This window comes from Maylandia zebra, linkage group LG3 (genome assembly GCF_041146795.1).
Source record: "Maylandia zebra isolate NMK-2024a linkage group LG3, Mzebra_GT3a, whole genome shotgun sequence".
Lineage (NCBI taxonomy): Eukaryota > Metazoa > Chordata > Actinopteri > Cichliformes > Cichlidae > Maylandia > Maylandia zebra.
The window spans coordinates 36970709-36990329 of record NC_135169.1 but is presented as its reverse complement, the minus strand read 5'-3'; the positions used below and the strand labels follow the sequence as shown (position 1 = coordinate 36990329).

General features: G+C 37.1%; 3 protein-coding genes across 4 annotated transcripts; all 3 read left to right on the top strand.

Annotated features, from left to right (window-relative positions):
• The first annotated feature begins 2552 nt into the window (after nucleotides 1-2552).
• LOC143417083 (transmembrane protein 272-like) lies at nucleotides 2553-6010 on the top strand. The gene is made up of 5 exons (XM_076882716.1): nucleotides 2553-2655; nucleotides 2894-2963; nucleotides 3058-3108; nucleotides 3246-3404; nucleotides 4247-6010. Exons 2-5 carry the CDS (start codon nucleotides 2915-2917, stop codon nucleotides 4543-4545), a joined length of 558 nt encoding a protein of 185 aa, XP_076738831.1. The 5' UTR covers nucleotides 2553-2655; nucleotides 2894-2914; the 3' UTR covers nucleotides 4546-6010.
• A 1576-nt stretch (nucleotides 6011-7586) lies between these two features.
• On the top strand, nucleotides 7587-11583 carry LOC105941176 (transmembrane protein 272-like). Its single transcript, XM_076882715.1, has 5 exons — nucleotides 7587-7655; nucleotides 7906-8032; nucleotides 8132-8182; nucleotides 9485-9640; nucleotides 10385-11583. Exons 2-5 carry the CDS (start codon nucleotides 7987-7989, stop codon nucleotides 10585-10587), a joined length of 456 nt encoding a protein of 151 aa, XP_076738830.1. The 5' UTR covers nucleotides 7587-7655; nucleotides 7906-7986; the 3' UTR covers nucleotides 10588-11583.
• Nucleotides 11584-14436: 2853 nt separating this feature from the next.
• Nucleotides 14437-19348, top strand: LOC106675149 (uncharacterized). 2 transcript variants are annotated; one of them, XM_024806378.2, is made up of 10 exons: nucleotides 14437-14478; nucleotides 14752-14828; nucleotides 14920-14970; nucleotides 15080-15241; nucleotides 15481-17501; nucleotides 17681-17736; nucleotides 18048-18124; nucleotides 18211-18261; nucleotides 18355-18588; nucleotides 18749-19348. In XM_024806378.2, exons 5-10 carry the CDS (start codon nucleotides 17322-17324, stop codon nucleotides 18997-18999), a joined length of 849 nt encoding a protein of 282 aa, XP_024662146.2. In that variant the 5' UTR covers nucleotides 14437-14478; nucleotides 14752-14828; nucleotides 14920-14970; nucleotides 15080-15241; nucleotides 15481-17321; the 3' UTR covers nucleotides 19000-19348. The 2 variants fall into 2 exon arrangements, with proteins under 2 accessions (XP_024662146.2, XP_076737901.1); XM_076881786.1 differs by having other exon boundaries at nucleotides 15481-17736.
• Nucleotides 19349-19621: the final 273 nt, after the last annotated feature.

Below are 19621 nucleotides of genomic sequence, written 5' to 3'. Positions count from 1 at the left end.
TGAATTTATCTACATTCATTTAATGTGTTGGAAATAAAACTTGAAAATTGAAATAACATAATGAAATAATGAACTGTGGAACAGCAACTTGACACTCCTCATTTTCGTGTTTGTAGGATTTGTGCACATTAATAACTGTCCGAGGCGCCATTCATCCCCATCTATATGTTCCTCTGTGGTCTCATAATGAATTGTACTGAGCTGTTTGAAGAACTGGTGCAATATTTTCTGTTGCTAAATGAACAGACTAAATGAACAAGTAACTGAGAAATAGAAAATAATCCTCTCGATGACAAAGTTAGGATTTAGCTAAAGGAGTGGCTGATTGCAGATTCCTCTTAGAAACACTGGTTACAGTGATGTCACATATAGGACTCTATCCACCAGTTTTTGGGGTATATTTACGTGCGATCATAGCAACACCTACAATAAAAATAAATAAAAATAAACAAATAAATAAATAAATGTGCAGAACAAAAAGAACTCAAATCTGACTTCTAGACAGCACATTTTTCTTCAAGTCATTTGCGCCACTTCTTCCAAGTCCAGCAAAGAACTGACTGCAATAACATTCAAAGACCACTAGATGTCCCCCTAATGCCTCAAATCACACAGCCCTTAATGCTTCATTTTTGATATTAAGCATTTATTTTATTTTATTTTAATTTATTTTGTTTTGTTTTATTTATCACACCAGCCTTCATCGTGGCTGTTGTTACTGTACTTGAAAGGATGATAGCATTACTACTACTACTGATAAGAATAAAATTAAACATTATTACTCCTTCCTGATCAGTTTATCCAGCTCCAGTGCTGATCCCCCAGCAGACCACAGTAAAGTACGCTGTGCTCACCACAGCTGACTGATGGAAAATCAACATCACTTTGCTGCACATGTTTAAGGATCACGGCTCTTACTGCACATCACCAAATCAGCGAGTGCTCTGCCCAGCCTCACACACTGTGTCCAGTTTGTCAGATAGTCAGTAATCCATGAGATGGTGCACGTGTTTACTGACACTTCCTGTTGTCCTCCTCTCAGTAGCAGCATCTGAATCTAGTTAAACGTATTTGAGGAATCAAAGGTGATCAATAACTCTAGTAACAAGCAGATGATTGCATCATCCACTGACAGATTTGTCCTGCAGAGCATCAGAGATGTTTTTACCTGGAGTCTTGGGTGGTTTAGCCACTCCAGCACCTTCACCAGATGTGATGTGAGGGTAGCTGGTTAATAGCCGTTAAGCTCTGATGGTGCTTACTTCTTTGGGTAGCAGATCCCAATATTTGAAAGTCAAAAAGTTGGCTTAATTTCTTTAGTTTAATACATTAAAAAAAAACTTTGCGTGATCTCTCAAAGAGCTCACCTGTGGGAAATATCACATCTGCCAATGAAAGATGTTGCTGCGAAGGAATAATAAATTCCTTCACAGCAATTTTGAATAATAACTTCAAACTTGTGTCAAAAATTTCAAATTTTGTTTGGCAAAATGAATAAAAACTTCTCAACAGATGGGCCATGTCACATAAGGTTTATTTACTGTAACATGCCAATAAGAAATCTGAGTGTACCCAGTGTAAAAATGCTCAGTTAGTGCCTGATGACCTGAAGAAGATGTGGATGTCTTGCTTTTCATCATCATCCTCCATTGCTGATGCTAGCTGCAGCTCTGTCAGTGAATTTGGATTTCAGGCTCAACTACTGTACACTCTTCAGGTTTTAGATATATTTTCTGATTGACCGGGTGCTTTATCAGGTTTTATGTGTTGCCATGGTTATTTCTGAGAGCTTTGTCAAGTTATGAAAAGTTTAAACACGCATGAGACAACTTGCAGCTCACCACCGTTGTCTTGCCATCTTTGTTTGTTGGTCTTCAACACATCCGAAGATCGCTGCTCACTCCTCTGAAACTCTTGTTCTTCCTCTAATCCAGACATGTTCTGGTACCAAAGTTTGACACCAGCTGATTTATTAGTACAGACGGTTGGTATCCTAAAAAGTAGAGTTTGGTATACAAACCTATTGTTTCTACTGTTGGCGTCTCCTTCTTTGTAAGTCAGCCAGTGTGGTTGTGTTAGTCGCTCTGGCACAAACAGCACACCAAAGCTGATCCAAGTGTTCAGTGGGTTTGAGGTCAGGACTGCAGGCAGGTATTACCATCCAAACTCCACCTCTGTCAGGGCGAGCGTTGTAGCGATTGCCACTGGTTTCAGTCTTGTGTTCCCAGTGATGCGGATGCTGACGCACACTATCACAATGACTCAAAACTTTGCCTTAGTCTCTGTCATGGTATCTGTGTATCTTTGCTGTGTATCTTTACTGTTTCAAAAACAGTAACTGTAATTCAGAAAAAAAAGACTGATTTCATGCAGTTTTCATTCATACTCACGATAAAATGAAAATGTACCTAAAGTAGGAGGAATTATCCTGGAATTTTGAACTGTTTGACATTTGCTGCACAGAGCCAACAACACCAAAAACAGTTTGGGGTGTTGTTCTTTAAGGAATATGGCTGAAGAACAAGTATTAAAGTGAAAGTCACTGTAAAAGGAAGTGTAGACAGCAACACTTTCAATCTGACTGCACTATATATTGCCAAGTTCTCATGAAACTCTCTCTCTTCAAAGACAAAGACCTGTCAGTCGTGCAAACAGGTAGGCCTTAATCCAATCACTTAATACATTTAAGGTTTATTTGATAACTATTTGATATACATTTATATCCATTTGTTATTCAGATTTTCGACATGCTGTATGTTCAGTATCATTTCATTTTCACAGACTAACGAATAACTGTTTATAATTTGTCATACTTATTCTAGACTTATCGTTTCTTTTACCGGACATATAGACAGCTTGAGCATATCTCACAGCCTTGTTTGTGTCTTTGTAGGTCCATTTATAACTAGTCATAATGCCAGAGAGTGAAAGACCTTATTTCACCTGGATACGTCAAACAATAGGTGAGAGAATGATTTAAAATGTTTTTGCACACGTCTGCGGCTGCAGCTTGGAGTCATTTGTGACTGAAATCACTTTGTGTCTGCCTTCCTTCAGCTTGCACCTTGCTGGTTTACCACATCATGTTTTTTCTTCAGGCGATCACTGGTAAGTGACAGACGCTCCATATTCAGATTGCATTCCTTTTAAATGTATTTTATGAAAACAATGTTTAAAAAAATGAAATAACCAAAATGATGTAATAACCATTTGACCGTCTTTATTTTCATACTTGTGGTTTGCAGGATTGGTGCACATTGATGATTGTCGAATTGACCCCTTCATCCCCGTCTATCTGTCTGGTTATGGATTCATAGCCGTGTTCTGGTTGTGGTCTAAGAGGTGGTGTGGTATCATCCTTTGGTCTGCATCCATCGCCATTGTCTTTATGTGGTTCATCATGGGTAAGCGTTATAAATTATACAGTTTCTTAACAGTGCAGTACTGAGAAATATTACACACAGTCTGCATAGCATAAAAAAAAATAACAACACGAAAACCCAGAGATTTTTCACAAGAGTAAAATTATTGGTGATTATTGGTGAAATGAACAAGTGGACAAATATCCCTATTGCTGCTTTGTGCTTGCTTGAAGTGTAAGAAGTTTCCATCACTCTTGTTTCCTTTTACATGATCACAGTTTTAAATAATAAAGTTATTGTAGATGCAAATAATCTTCATGAGATTAATATGACTGAAGGTCAGGCTTCAGGCTGCAATGAATGCTAATACAAAAGAAGAGTCACAATTCACAAACTGTGATGTGTTGTTTTCTGCTGCTTTCAAGTGGCTGAAATTCACTGGTGCAGCTTTTAAGAAGAAGAGCTTTGAAACTAAATAGAAATAAATAATTGAATAATTGATTCCATGCTCCCTCTGTTCCGTTTCTTCCTTGTCACTCTTGTCTCTGTGCTCCATGGTCTGTTTTTGTGCCTTCCTAAACCTGTCGTATCCACGTCGCTGTGTCAAATCTGCTTCTCTGCTTCCTGTTTTATTTTGACAGTCTCCCGTCGGGGTGCGTAATGTCCTGTTTTGCCCACCTCAAAAAAGACATGTCAGCCGTGTCTCCCAGCTGTTTCCTCTTGGTCTTGTTCACCACTTGTATTTAGTGTCTGCGTCTATCCCTGCTCATAGTCTTGTCCTACCCTCATACTCGCCTGTGTGTGCGCACATTTGTGTCTTCTTTTCCTGCCTCCTGCACAATCATGATCAAGCTTTCTTAACTGATTCCCTTATATTTCTCCAGGTACCATTCGCATCTACTCCGTTTATCAACCTGACTACAACAAGAACACTAAAGACCCCGATCATTACTGCGACAAGACGCTCTACCTGTTTGCATTTTGGACCACCAACCTGGCCTTCGTCCTGTTAGCTGTTCTTTTTTGCTCGTATTCTTTAGCTGTTTATTTTCTGATAGAAAGTGATGATAATGAGACTCAAACGCTGCTTGGGGATAACCAAAATAATGCAATGTTTATAGTTTACTTTTTTCAAAGGCAAATCTCATTGAGACATGAGGTCTCAATTTCAAGAGCAACCTAAACATGACTGAATCGAAATCATAACTACTATATACAGCCAATTCACAACAATAGTAAAAACAGCTTAAAGTGCTCTGTATCATAAAGACCCCACAATACTAAAAAGAAACCCCAACAAGACACGACCCCCTATGATCAAAAACTTGGCGAGAGTGGGAAGGAAAAACTCCCTTTTTAACTTAATCTCGGGAATCCCACAAGCATCCTTGGCTTATTGCAGCATAACTAAGGGAAGATAAGGGTCACCTGATCCAACTATAAGATTAATCAGAAAAGATAAGCATACAATTGATCAATATTATTGATTAATCATTATTGTTATCTGTGTTTTATGTACATTTGGAGCTTATCGCCCAGTATTTTATCTTGGTTAATACGGCAACGTGAAACTTTTGCAGTTACCATGTAAAATTACAATTAATGATTTATGTCTCATCTTTTTATTTAACCCTCTTTCCTTTTAAAAGTGTATATGATGACATTTTTATGTATGAAATTCATGTGTTAGTTGTGTTTTATTTACTTGTAAATAAAAGAAAATAAGAATAACTGTCACGGTTTGCCGGGGCAAGCCGTGTGGAGTTGGAGAAAGGACCCAAAAGGCGGAAGCTCTGGTGCAGGCGAGTATTTATTTACAGGAGTGGGTACAAACAGCAATGGTGGGTGAACATGAAACCGGAAACCTAAACTGGGTAAACTAACAACACAAACCAGGAACGAAGGTGCAGGGAGATCCGGGGAAATACACATGGAGAGATGCAGGGAGACCGAGGGGAAACAACACAGACGAACCAGCAACTACCATGACAGAAGACACAACTTAAATACACCCAGAGAACACAGGGAGATTACACACAGGTGGGGAACACAGCTGGGAGTGATTATCGTGACGAGACTAGGGAGGCAAACTGAAAACACTCACATAAGACGCAGACCTTCACAATAAAACAGGAAACACATACACGCAATGACATAGCACACCAACTTAACACAGACTGGGGGACACAGAACATAGGAACATGAACCATGAAACAGAAGAATACAAACACCCAAGGTAACCAAAACCATAGAATACTAATAGACAAAACATAAACACGGAGTCGCAGACTCCGGACCATGACAATAACATGCTGTTGTTTTATTAGCCTTATTGTATCTTCTTCAGTTTTCATATTTCATATTTGATGCATATAGATCATACAGGTCATCGGTGTGATTTTCCCCCCCTGAAAAACCGAAGGAAATGGCTCAATACATTTTTAAACAATTTAAAAAGACTGTGGAATTCAGAATGGCAAAAATGAGTGAGAAGTGCCCTTAACCTCAAAAATATTCAAAATTCAGAACAGTCATTTTATCCTTAAAGTTTGGCCTGTTTGAAATGTACCCGTTTGTTCAGAGATGATACCAAGAAACACCACAAAAATTTAAAGAATAACTATCTAAGACTGTGTAAAAGCTGAATAAACGTGTGTAAAATAGTGTTTCTGTATATAGTTTGATGGGAGCTTATAGAAACTATCTGTTGTGGCATGTAACATGCTGTGCCAGCTTTTCACACCCGCACACTTCACCTTTTTACTATCAGTCTGGAAACATTAGCAAGGAAATAAGAACTGACTCGTGAAACTGAAAGCAGATGCTGTTGGTTGGTTTGCTCTTTGGTTTTGTCAGTTTTTCTTACAGGGGAAGTAAATAATTTTTCAGAAACAAAAATTAAATGTGAAGGATTTTTTTTAAACTTTACAAAATTAATAAAATGAAGAAAAAGCAAAAAAGTCAAATTAAACTATATGCACCAAAAAAACAAAGAAAAAATAAACAATCTGAGAACACAGCGCCAACCACTGTACTGTTAGGTAAAGTCACGCTACATACATTCAGCATCCACTTTATTAGGTACGCCTGTTCTACTGCTCATTGCAGTAATTCAAATAATCGAATCAGCTTTCCGCTGCATTTCAAAGCATTTAACTGAGAAATCTATTAACACAGTAAGCAAATATCTTTAGTAGTGAAGTATGTGGAGAAGCAATGAGAATATGAAAGACTTCATCATAAAAAAGGAGCACTCTCTCTCTCAGGAGAATAAACCATTGCCAGATGACATTATGAGAATAGAACAAGACTGGTTACGAATACCAACTACGGAGCAATCATCAGTCGCCCCCTCTGCATGCATGACATCAAGCTGTATGACAGGATTGAACGAAACATCCGTTCACTGATCCACATGACAAGGATCTACAGCTGTGACACCGGAATGTCATTCAGACTGGTCGGATGGTAACGAAGAGAGAGAAGAGAGTCAGAAATGAGGGAATCGAACTACCAGAAGGAGAAATTGCAGACATCAATGACAGCTACAAGTCCCTGGGAGTCCCACGGTCTAATGGGAACCATGAACCATGCTAGGAACACTGCAACCACCAAGTACCTGCAGCGGGTCAGGCAAGTCCTGAGGAGTCAGCTGAACTGGAAGAACAAGATCCAGGCTATCACAGCCTCCCTGCGCCAGTGATCAGATACCCTGCTGGGATAATAAGCTGAGAAGTGCATCAACACAGTAATAAATATCTTTAGTAGTGAAGCATAGTTACAGTAAAAGTGTGTATAAAAACAATGAGAAAGACTCATGTAGGTGTGGAAATGCAATACTGGTTTGGGAACACCATTAAGAGTGCTTATTATGACTTTTCTGCTGTGAGAATTGCAATAAGGCAATCGTGACACATGCTTTTATGCTTTTAGCGGTGTGTCATTTTCATCAGTATTCATTAAAAATAAGCCAAACAAATAACTAAAACACAGAAAACAAATCAAGAAAATCGTTCCCAAATCTTCCACTGTTTTAATGTGTGTGATTAAAACACTCACTCAACTGTTGCAATCCAGAAAAGTCTGAATACATATCACCGTAATGAAAAAAGGAACATAAAGCAACTGAGCATTAAACGGAAATAAACACTCAAAAAGGAAGTTGAAACAAGCGCTGTTTGACCACATGCCCACCATGTATATATATATATATCACTCACTATATGCATGTTCTTCAGCAAAAGCCTTTTTCTCTCCCTTCAAGAAAGGAAGTCATTGTGAAAACAAAAACAGGTGAGAATTTGTCTCATAGGGCAGAATATACTATCTAAATGTGATCTCTCACACAGTCACATTTAGTTTCATTATTTTTACCACAGGTTTAAGTGTTTTGTGTATTTTTTTGTGACCTGGATTGTTAAATTTGCTTTTAAACATCTTTGTTCAGATGCTTCAGTCATCATGCAAGACTACATGGGTGGTTAGCATTTCTCGTTCATAGAGTAATGAACATTTTTTTGTGATTTGTCTTTTCATTTACCAGACAAATAAATTCAACCAAAGCATCTGCTCACTTTGTGTCTGTGCCTGTGAATTTTATATCTACTCATAATGCCAGAGACTGATGAACCTCAAAACTGTGTCTGTGGACGTCAAAAAAAAAGCAGCAGGTAAGACACCGCTGTGCAGAATTTTTACATATAAAGTGTCTGCAGCTGGTGAACGGGATCATTTGAGAGTGAACATCTGCTTTGTTCGTCTTCCTTCAGCGTGCATCTTGGGGATGTTTTTCATCTTAGGCGTGGCTCAGTTGACAGTTGGTAAGTGAAAGAAGCAGCTCATTCAGAATAAATTCATCTTTCACTGTTGCATTGACTGTTTGTAGACAGTGTGTCCCACATTATTTCAATAGAAATCATAAAATAGGGAAAATAAGACACAAGAAATAGCCTTCAGCTAATCCAAAATGCTGCAGCAAGAGTCCTGACAGGGACCAGAAAGAGAGAGCATATTTCTCCTGTTTTGGCTTCCCTTCATTGGCTTCCTGTTAAGTCCAGAATTGAATTCAAAATCCTGCTCCTCACATACAAGGTCTTAAATAATCAGGCCCCATCTTATCTTAATGACCTTGTAGTACCATATCACCCTATTAGAGCACTTCGCTCTCGCTCTGCAGGCCTACTTGTTGTTCCTAGAGTATTTAAAAGTAGAATGGGAGGGAGAGCCTTCAGTTTTCAGGCCCCTCTTCTGTGGAACCAGCTTCCAGTTTGGATTCGGGAGACAGACACTATCTCTACTTTCAAGATCAGGCTTAAAACTTTCCTTTTTGCTAAAGCATATAGTTAGGGCTGGACCAGGTGACCCTGAATCCTCCCTTAGTTATGCTGCAATAGACGTAGGCTGCCGGGGATTCCCATGATGCATTGAGTTTTTCCTTTCCAGTCATCTTTCTCACTCACTATGTATTAACAGACCTCTCTGCATTGAATCATATCTGTTATTAACCTCTGTCTCTCTTCCACAGCATGTCTTTATCCTGTCTTCCTTCTCTCACCCCAACCGGTCGCAGCAGATGGCCGCCCCTCCCTGAGCCTGGTTCTGCCAGAGGTTTCTTCCTGTTAAAAGGGAGTTTTTCCTTCCCACTGTCGCCAAAGTGCTTGCTCATAGGGGGTCATATGATTGTTGGGTTTTTCTCTGTATCTATGAAGCACCTTGAGGCGACTTTTGTTGTGATTTGGCGCTATATAAATAAAATTGAATTGAATTGAATTGAAGAAATAGCAAACATACATGAACGTAAAACCATATGAACAAACGTCCATTTATTATTATTGCATTTATGTAGTGATGATAATGGAGAACTTGTCTTTGTCCATTACAGCATGAATGTAAAGCTAATTAGTTATATAAAATATAAGCATCTAGCATGTCCCGAGCTGTCACACAAACACACAGACTGCTTCACATTTTGTTTGTTGGGATCTCATTGGGTATACCGATAGATGTGCTCAGTGTAAAGTAGACCAAAAAAATATTGAGAAAAAACAGAGCAGTGTAACAAATAATCAGTCTATCAGGCAGTGTACTCAGTTCTGGTCATACTTTGTCCTTGTGCCCCACAGGTGGGTTGTACGAGCATGACTGTCCAAGGGAACCCTTCATCCCCACTTATCTATGTGGACCCATGGCTGTTGTTGGGATACTTGGAACAATAGGGGTGTGCAACAAGATCTGTTTCTTGTTAACCAGCATTTTCTTCTTTGCCTGGTTCATTGCTGGTAAGCATTAATAGCAATACTCGGTTTTGGACAACATAAGAAAGAAATACATAAGAAAAATTATGATTATAAGTATTACAGTTCACAAATATATTACAACCTGTGCATGATATTAAATGTGGACAAAGTTTAAAAAATTGAGGTCAGTGTATGTGAAAGTGATATCTGTGAGCTGGAAGCTCATGCTTCTGACTGCTATCAAATCCAGATAGCTTTTTCAACTCTAGGCTCTGTATGATGTCACTGAGAGGGGATATCCTTAATATGATCATCTCAGGCTCCACCCACCTACTATTCAAACCTTTATTTGCTAAGGCCAGGATTATATAGAGAGTTACTAAAAATATGGAGCTGCAAATGAGTTTTATAGGTTCTTTCAAAGCAAAGTATCTAAATGCAAAGGAATTTTGTGGAGGGAGAAACAACTTGGATCTGAGAATCACACATATTGGTTTGAAAATAAAAATTGTCCAGAATTATCACAGAAAATTAGCTTTTCTCAATGCTTAAACATTTTTTCATGTAACTTTAAACAGATACAGAATCTATAAAGACTTGGTCCTGAGCTAAAACATCTCATTTGGAAATTAGTTTATGTTCTGATTTACTGACTAAAATGATTTTTGTGACCGAAGTTATGACAATAAAACTTTTTCAGTTTAAAAATGAAAGCATTATTTCACTGTTTTTTAGTCTAACCAGACATTACTACATTACTACTTTTCTTTTACTTTATTTCTACAGGTAATGTGGCGATCTTCTCCATTTATGAACCAAACTACAACAAGAACACAACAAAAACTGATTCGTACTGCAACAAAACGCTCTACCTGTTTGCATTTTGGAGCACCATCCTGACCTACGTGCTGTTTGCTGCACTCGTTTACATTTGTTGCTGCTGTAAGGAAAAACAGGCTGATGATAATGAGGCTCTGCTGCGGAGATAAAAAGAAAAGAATAAAGATGGCTGACATGAAAACATAGGCACGCACAGCAGATCACAATCAGCATGTTTGGTGGTGTTATGATTTTTACTGATCACTTTGGTGCAAAATCAAACCAGAAATGTTATTCTCACTACTTTTAATGCACTTCTCAAATTTGTAATACATTTCATTGATATCCTAATGCCTAATATAATTGTTTCAACACGGTTTTTATTCATTCATCACAGAGTTGAAGTGATTCACTGACTCTTCATGTTTTGACATATTTGAAAAATGTTTTATTTGTTTTAGTGACTCTGCGTTATAAAACTGAACAGTACATAAAGTGGTGTGAGAATGACTTTCCTTTGTGCCGAAGTGATTGAGAAAAACTGTAGTGAGTGGTTTTCGTGTGTGTCTCATGTACAGTATGTTGGCAAAAGTATTCACTCACCCTTATGTCTTATGTACTTTTAGCAAACATATTACAGCAACATGTGTTTAATCTATTGATCTTTTAGAGAAATATCACAATGAGGTTTAGCAATTAATGTTTTACATTTAATCTTCTCAAATGATTTCATTAATCTACTCAAATAATATTTTTATTGTTTGTCAGGCTTGGTGTTTGTTGTGTTTTACCACTATTGGTTAAGTTGTTACAAACTTAGAGCTCCTGGAGTTTCCCAAAGGAATAAGAGTGTCAGGTTGGACTGTCAGAAACTAGAAGAGAACATATGGAGAATATTGATTTGATGAAGTCATGCAGACAAAGCAAGAAGCATTCAGTCAAAATGTCCATTAAACGTGAAAGTGTTTTTTAAGTTGGACTTCTTAGACAATTTTTTTATTGCGTGCAGAGGATTATTGCAAAAACAGTGCCAGCATTTTGTTGTTGAGAGGTTTGAGGTTTTCTGAACGTAAACAAAAATGTTGTGTGATATAAATCATAGCTTAATGAAATCCATGTGTGAGCTTCTTAATTTAGGAATATCCAAACTATTCATTTTTTTTTTATCTGAAAAATAAATTAAAACAAAAAACAAAAAAAGCTGTTCTTTCATTTAATCGTCCTATTTTTTATTTTATAGTTTAGTACCCTGTTGTATCTTCTTTATTCTTTGTCAATTTCATAAATTGGCATAATATTTTTTTATAATGAACCAGAAAATGTGTCAATATGGAAAGTGAAAACAGGGAAAGTATTTTGGAAAAGCAGACAGATCTCGTGCTGCTCCAAAACCAGTGAAAAAACCTCAGACAGGGAAGACTCAGTGGTTTAGACCAAGTAAGGGGAACTGCTCTTAACTTCAAAAAAGTAATTTTATCCTATCCTATCATTTTATCCTATTTGTTTGAAATGTCCAAGGAGCTTTTAAAGAAAGTGACTGGACTTCTTTAAGTTTGGTGAAACTTAAAGAAACTTTCTGTCCAAGCTTCTCAAACTACCATGATCTGGGATAACTGAAAACCCCCACAGACTGTTTGCTAAGTATCTACCGATTCAGAGCTGATACCAAGAGACCCCACAGAAGTTTACAGAATAAGTATCAAAGACAAGACAACCACAGAAAACAAGAGTTTGCCTGTCTATGAGGCAAGACTGAACTGAGTGTGCAGGTCTGGTGGTGAAGCAAGCTTGCTGGGGCCTTAGCGACGCAGATGGAGGAAATCTGGAGGCCAGTGGCTGAGACAGAGGAACTGGGGACCAGCGAAGAGGAGAAGATGTGGTGTTGGGGAAGGATCCTCATCCTCAAACCACTGGCTTCTCAAAAAGGAAGCAGGGCTCGATGAGAAAGTGAGTGAGTTTAGACGTCCTCTACTTGTTATTTCGTAACACTGCTAACCAGAGATGGACAGTTACACGTTACAAGTAATGCGTTACAAGTAATGCGTTACTGTAATCCGATTACTTTTTTCAAGTAATGAGTAAAGTAAGGGATTACTATTGCAAAAAAGGTAATTAGATTACCGTTACTTTCCCGTAAGCACACTGCATTACTGCGTTACTAAAAATGTGATTCTTTCTTCGAAAAAAACCCCCTAAACTTCCAAGCAAGCACCGAGTGCGCTATGACGTAATGGGAAATTCACAGAGAAACTCGCGGATTCTTCAACTGACCGCGGCACACCTGCACCAGGGTAAACCTCCACCTACCCCACTCCTGCTTTACAGGTGAAAATAGAGCAACAGGACTGCTAGTCTTTGATTTTATTTATTTTCTGCTGTGTTTTACTTGCATCTATTTGAAAGAGTGAGTGTAAACACAAAAAAAATTATTTTATTTTATGTGCTGGAATGTGCAGAAAATAGGTTTAAATGTTAAACTAATTTATTCCAGTCAGAGAATGTTGCATATAATTAAATTTTTGCTTGATGCATAAATTTAAAAGATTAAAACTGATAAAACAAGTTTTAAAAAGAGACTTTTCCATTTGATTACATTTTGTATGATGGATTATGCAGAAAAAGTAGAATTGGGCTGAAAGATCTATTGCTAATAGATCAGTAAATCAGTAAAGTAACAGGATTACTTTTTTTGGGAAGTAATCAGTAATTAGTTACTGATTACTTTTTTCAAGTAACTTGACCAACGCTGCTGCTGGTCGACTTCAAACTAAGCACTCTTAATCAAAATATACTTCTAAAAAATAAAGGAAGAGCATAGCATGAAGTCAATAAAACTACTAATCTGATCATTTAAGTAACAGAGGCGATTGTCAGACAGTTTCAGATGCTTTGAGTTAATGAAATTAACCACATGTGAACTAGCGACTTCCAAAACAGGAAGGGTGTTACAGGTGGAGGCCACTGACATTTTTCCATTCTTATCTTTTCTGAATGTTTTTACTAGTTTTTCATTTGGCTAGGGTCAGTATCACTACTGGTAGCATGAGGCAATACCTATGTGGACCCTACAAAGGTTGCACAGGTAGTCAAACTCCTCCAGGTTGGCACATTAGTACAAGCAATTGCCAAAAGGTTTGCTATCTCCATAGAACATAGAGGAGATTCAAGGAGACCGGCAGTTAGTCTAGGAGAGCTGGACAGCGTCACAGAAGGTTCTTAACTCATCACCTTCTCCTTCTTTGCCTCTGACCACACCGTTCCCCCTCCTATTTCTTGGTCTTTGACCAACAAACTTAGGCTCTAACAGATCCAGCATGGAAATCTCATTTTTCATTATGTTTGATTTGGCCAAGATTTTACAACCACTTCCCTTCCTGATGCAACCCTCCCCACTTATGTGGGACTGATCAATGGGCAACAGGAGGACCTTGGCTTTTGGCCTCCATGGGATGATTACACCATATCCACTAATCCTGATCAACCTCTGCAGGAATAATTTGTCATGGTGTGTTTCACACTGAACAATTCATTAAAAACAAATTAACAAAGGGAGAAAACAGATGAAACAAGTCATAGTGGGAAGTGAAAATGGAGAATGTGTTACTGAGAAACTGTCTGAGGTTGTCAGTGGGTGGTTATCTTTTTTTTTCTTCTGCTCTGTGAATACCAAAGAGCTGTTTGGAAATCCAAACCCTGAACTCTTCGAGTAATGCTACAAGAAAACTCAGAGATATTGTCTGAAAATACTGTACCAAGCTTCATATTTCTTACACAAAAAACTAACAGATGAAAAATAAAACATAAAACATTCTTGTTATTATTTAACCTTTTAGTTTTTATGTAAAGTTGCTAACATACCCATAAGTACAAAAAAAACCCCCATAATTATTCCAGTAAATTACTGTACTTTTCAATCAAATAACATTATTAAAAAGGGAAGATTGGGAGCAAGCGCTAAAGTGAAAGACGCTGTAAAAGGAAGTTGAAACGTGCTCACATGCCCATGTTACATGTGGCCATGTTCTCTATGCTTAAAGAAGTCCAGACAGACACACAAACAGGTAGGTCTGCAACTATCTGCTTAATGCTTTCACATAATGCAATTTAATTTGGTAACTAGGTTGAAATGCACAGGAGGTTTATAGTTTCTTGTAGAAACATCTGTTTGTTGAACGGTTTTTGCAAGACTGTACAAACATTCACAATTTTTCCTTTACAGTCTAATGTCTATAATTTGACATTTGCACTTGTACATTTTTTCCCTACAACCTAACTTAATAACAGGAATATAAACATAAGGAGACTATCTTCTTGCTCACTTTGTGTCTTTATAGGTTAGAGTCAAAACTAGTTACAATGCAGGGGAGTCAGAGACCACAATTCATCTGTGGACTGCGATACATAACAATAGGTGAGAGAGTGATGTGTAAAGTTTTTGCAGACATATAAAGTTGGTGGATACTGATTTGGGACTGAAAACATGCTGTATTTGCCTCCTTCAGGGCTTACTTTGTTTTTCCTTTACTTTATATTTATTTGTCAAGGGATGGTTGGTAAGCAAGACATCCTCTTATTTCCATTCTGACATTGAATTTATGTGAATTTATTTTTATGAGCCAGACAATGTTTGAAAAATCAAATCTTTATCTTTGCACCCCATAGGTTCAGGTGTGTTTCAATGTCCCAGACAGCCTTTTATCTCCCTCTACATGTCCCTGTATGGGATCATACCGGTCTTCTTGGCACTGAGCTTATGGTGTAACTGGTGCAACAGTGTCTGTTGGTCTGTAACCACCATCTTCTTCTGTTGCTGGTTTATTGCTGGTAAGCTTTTAAAAAATATCACAGAGTTGGCTGGAGTGAGAACAAGATGGTTTCTTACTCCAAATCCTCCAAAATCTAACATGTCTTATTGATTTTAGAGATTTTGGACATCCTTAAAAGGGTCATCTCAGGCACACAGATGTGACTGTTAGCACAGATGCCCCCCCAAAAAAACTATTTTAAAGCTCTTTTTTTGCCTTTCTGTCTTTGTTTTTTGTTTTTGTTTTGTTTTTTTACAGGTAGTATTGTCATCTACTCCATTTATGAACCCAAGTACGACAAGACTACAGCGCAGCCTGATCTCTACTGCAACAAGACACTCTACCTGTTTGCATTTTGGTTCACCAACATGACATACATACTGTTAGCACTGCTCTTTTTATCCTATTGCTGTTGTAGACAACGAGGTGATGGTGATAATGAGACTCAAACACTTGTGCGGTAATAAATAGAGACAAAGCAAACTTAATTAAAAAGATAATCATACACTGTCAGTAAATGAGGGCAAATAATGCATTTAAAGGCAGTTTGCCTGTTTGTCTTATGTAGATATAATCAAATGTTCTAATGAGCAATGTACATGTTTGATCTTTTATCAGAGAAGAATGACAATTTATATTTTAAGTAATTAATGTTGGAGGTTTACTCTTTTTAAATACTTTTGCAGCAGTACTCTGTTACGTAATGACATCCTTAGATATGAATAATATCCTTTTTTTTCATCCCATTGATTCTCTAATAGGTCGGTTTTATGAGCTTGTGAGCGCAGAAATACCAAATGTGTGAGGCTGAATACTGAGGAAACATCATAGAAATGCTTAGAGAATATATTTTTTGATCCAGTAACAAAATCAGAGAAAGCCCGGAGTCTTGAGTGAAATGATCATTAATCATAAGTAATACATGTACATAGAAATGTCAATGTAAAGTGTACGTTTACGTTTTTCCAGGAAGATCAGAAATAGGTCCACGGATTTATTAAAATGTACAAACATACAAGGAAACAGACAGTATCCAAGGCAAGAAAGTTTTTATAGTTCTAACAAGCTTGAAGGCCAATATTTGGTATGATAACCTTTATTCCTCAACACGGGCTTTCTTTAAGTAGTCTTCAGGAATAGTTCTCCAGGCTTCTTCAAGGGCATTCAAAGCTGCCCTTTGTTCTTTTTTTCTGTCAAGATGATTGTATCCCCCTCATTGGTTCAAAAATACCTTTACGAAAAATATATTTTGATCAATCTCAACAGTCAGAGAATCTACAGTCTGTAATGATTATTAATCATTGGTTACAGATGTAACCCTTCATTGGTGCAAGGATTCCATTTTATGTCTGTCAAATTGTTTTATCTTTGGTATTTTCAATAGATTCAACAGACAAAATGTAAATAATTTATGTGTTTGTGTGGCTGGCTTTGGGTTTTTTGTTATGCATAGACACAACACAGCCTTTTTCATGCTTGAATGACTCACAGATCAGCGTTAAGTTGCTTAATAAACAACAAAAAAACCATCTCTAAATGTAAAAGGAATGAAAATAAATGAAAAAGCAGCCAATATCCAAAGTTTGACTGCTTAGAAATACATCATAAAGAAACAAGGCGTGGCTAAAGACCTTTACACAGTGCTGAATTTGACGTAATTTAATGTATTATGTCTATGTTAATGTTACAAAATGCATGCTGTCCTAAAATTAACATGAACAAAATATTATTTTTAAAAATGACTGTCCTTATCTGACACTATCTTCTCTAATCCTGGTCAGCTGTTAAAAGAATGATACTGTCATAGTATTTTTCACACTCAACAATGAATTAAAAAAAGATTCATGGTGGGAACTAAAACCCGGAATATATTTTAGAAAAACAGGCAAACCTCGTCCTGTGGAGAAATACGACATAAAAATGTTTATGTAGCGAGGTCTTAGTGGGTTAGGACAAATGAGAGGAAGTGTTCCTCTCCTGAGGTTTTGCTGTGACAGACACGCTGTCAGTGATGTTTTTCTCTGGTCTGTGAATGCAAAAGAGCTCCTTAGAAATAAATGTAAAAAGAATTTTATGTAACGTTGCTCACATACAAACAAATGATTAAAAACATAATTATCTCAGTAAATGGCTGGATGAAAAAGAATACTAAAACTAAAAAAGAAAGTGAAAGATGCTGTAAAAGGAAGTTGAAGCAACATGCTCACATGCCCATGTTATATGTGGCCATGTTCCTGCAACAGTCCCTTTCAAGGAAGTCCTGCCAGACACACAAACAGGTTGGTCTGCAACAGCCTACATAACACTTTCACACTTTAATTTGCTAACTATTTTGAGACAGGAATGATGTTTACAAGCTTTCTAAAGTGGATTTCTTATGGAAATATCTGTTTGTTGAACTTTTTTGGGTATCCAATAACCATTTAGATTTTAGAATTAACAATTTGCTCTTTCACAGACTACTATTTGTGATTTGAAATTCTTCTGTATGCTGCAAAAGACAATCAGTAAAAAGTAGGTAATATGCTTTTACATTATCAGGTTTTTCCTTCATTTTAAATCATACATTGTAATTTTATTCATGTGTTATATCATGGTATGTTTCCATTTATCACTTAACAGTATAACAGAAATATAAAGTGGAGAATATCTTGTGGCTTTCTTTGTGTCATTTTAGGTTTGATTAAAAAATAGTTACACGTCCTTCTGGCAGACTTACAATGTAAAAAGGATTTTTTTAAAAAAAGTAAAATTCATTGTCTTTCTTCAGTCTACCTGTTTTTATTTGCCAATTTAACAGATGAATGTGTTTTGTGTCTTTTTAGGACAGATATAAAACTAGAAATAATGCCAGAGAGTGAAAGACCAAAATGCACCTCCGAACCTCGAACAACAATATTAGGTGAGAGGCTGATGTGGAAATTCTTCTACACATGTGCAGACGGTGCATAGTGTTATGTGGGACTCACTGTATCTGCTCTTCTTTAGGGTGTATCCTGGTGATTTCCTGCATCCTGTTCATTGCTCAAGTGATAGCTGGTAAGTGACAGACACTGTTGTTGTAATGATCAGTTTAAATTCAACAGAATTTTATTTTGACATTTGTTTCTGTTTTATCCCCGTACACCACAGCTTTAGCAACTGATGAATGCAAAGGAGAGTTCTACATCCCCATATGCATCTACAATTATGGATTCATATCTGCATTTCTGGCACTGAGCATGTGCACAGCGAAAAGAATGCAGCAGTTTCCAATTACACCAAGAAAGCAGTTGCTGTACCTGCTGCACCGAGGGCGGTGCAAGTGGTGCAACATAGGCTGTTGCTCTGTGCCCCTCCTCGTCGTCTGTTTCTTTTACCTTGGTGGTAAGCTTTAATTACTTAAGTAAAAGAGAAAAAGTACAGGCAAGTTATACTCTGAATAGTAATAAAAAAAAACAGGTTTTTAGTTTATATTGATCTTCAATGAATGAGTTACTGTTGTTTTTAACAATGCACTACAACAGTATTTTAAATATTTTTACAGTTAATGTGTTCATGTACTCGGATATAAAACCCAACTTCAATAAGAGCGTAACCACAGGCATTATCTACTGCAACAAGACTTTCTACCTGTTTGCATTTTGGAGCACCAACCTGACCTACGGCCTGTTGGGGCTGCTGTTCATCACTTTTTGGTGTTGTAAACGACAACAGCCTGAAGACGGAGATGAGGCTCAAATACTCGTCCAGCATTACCAGATTAGGATCCTATGGGTCACTGTATATGAAGTCTAATGTATGTACTTTTAAAAATTCTAACAGGTTATCATATTGCAACAAAACTATTACTATATGCTTCTTAATTGGTTTTGCCTCGTAGAAAAATGTTTTTTTTCTACATTATTACCAGTTTCTGTGCTGTTTTTAAATACATCCATGTAATGTTACTTATGTATAACCACTGTTGATACCAGGTAATTACTACTGTATTGTATTTGACCAAATTCCTGTGTATTTTGTTTGAACCTAAATATATTTACCTACAAAAACATTAGAAACAGCAGATCAGGGGAAGAATAATTCAAGGCTTTGGAGGAAAAAGTAATTATACTAGAAATTAAATTAAATAAAAGAAATTTAAGTAGTTGATCATTTCCAGGTATTTTAGAGGTGGGAAGAATCCTTTTTATTTTTACATTTTTATTATGAAATATATTGTTGTGCGTCCTGCCTCTCACCCTATGACAGCTGGGATAGGCTCCAGTCCTCTTGTGACCCTGAATGTGCATCATAAGAATTTAACTATTTAATTGTGCTCTTACACTATATATACAATTTATATTAGACTACATCATGTAAAATGTAATAGGGACTGTCCTACCATTTGTAATAACAACAACAAACATTGCATAGCAAA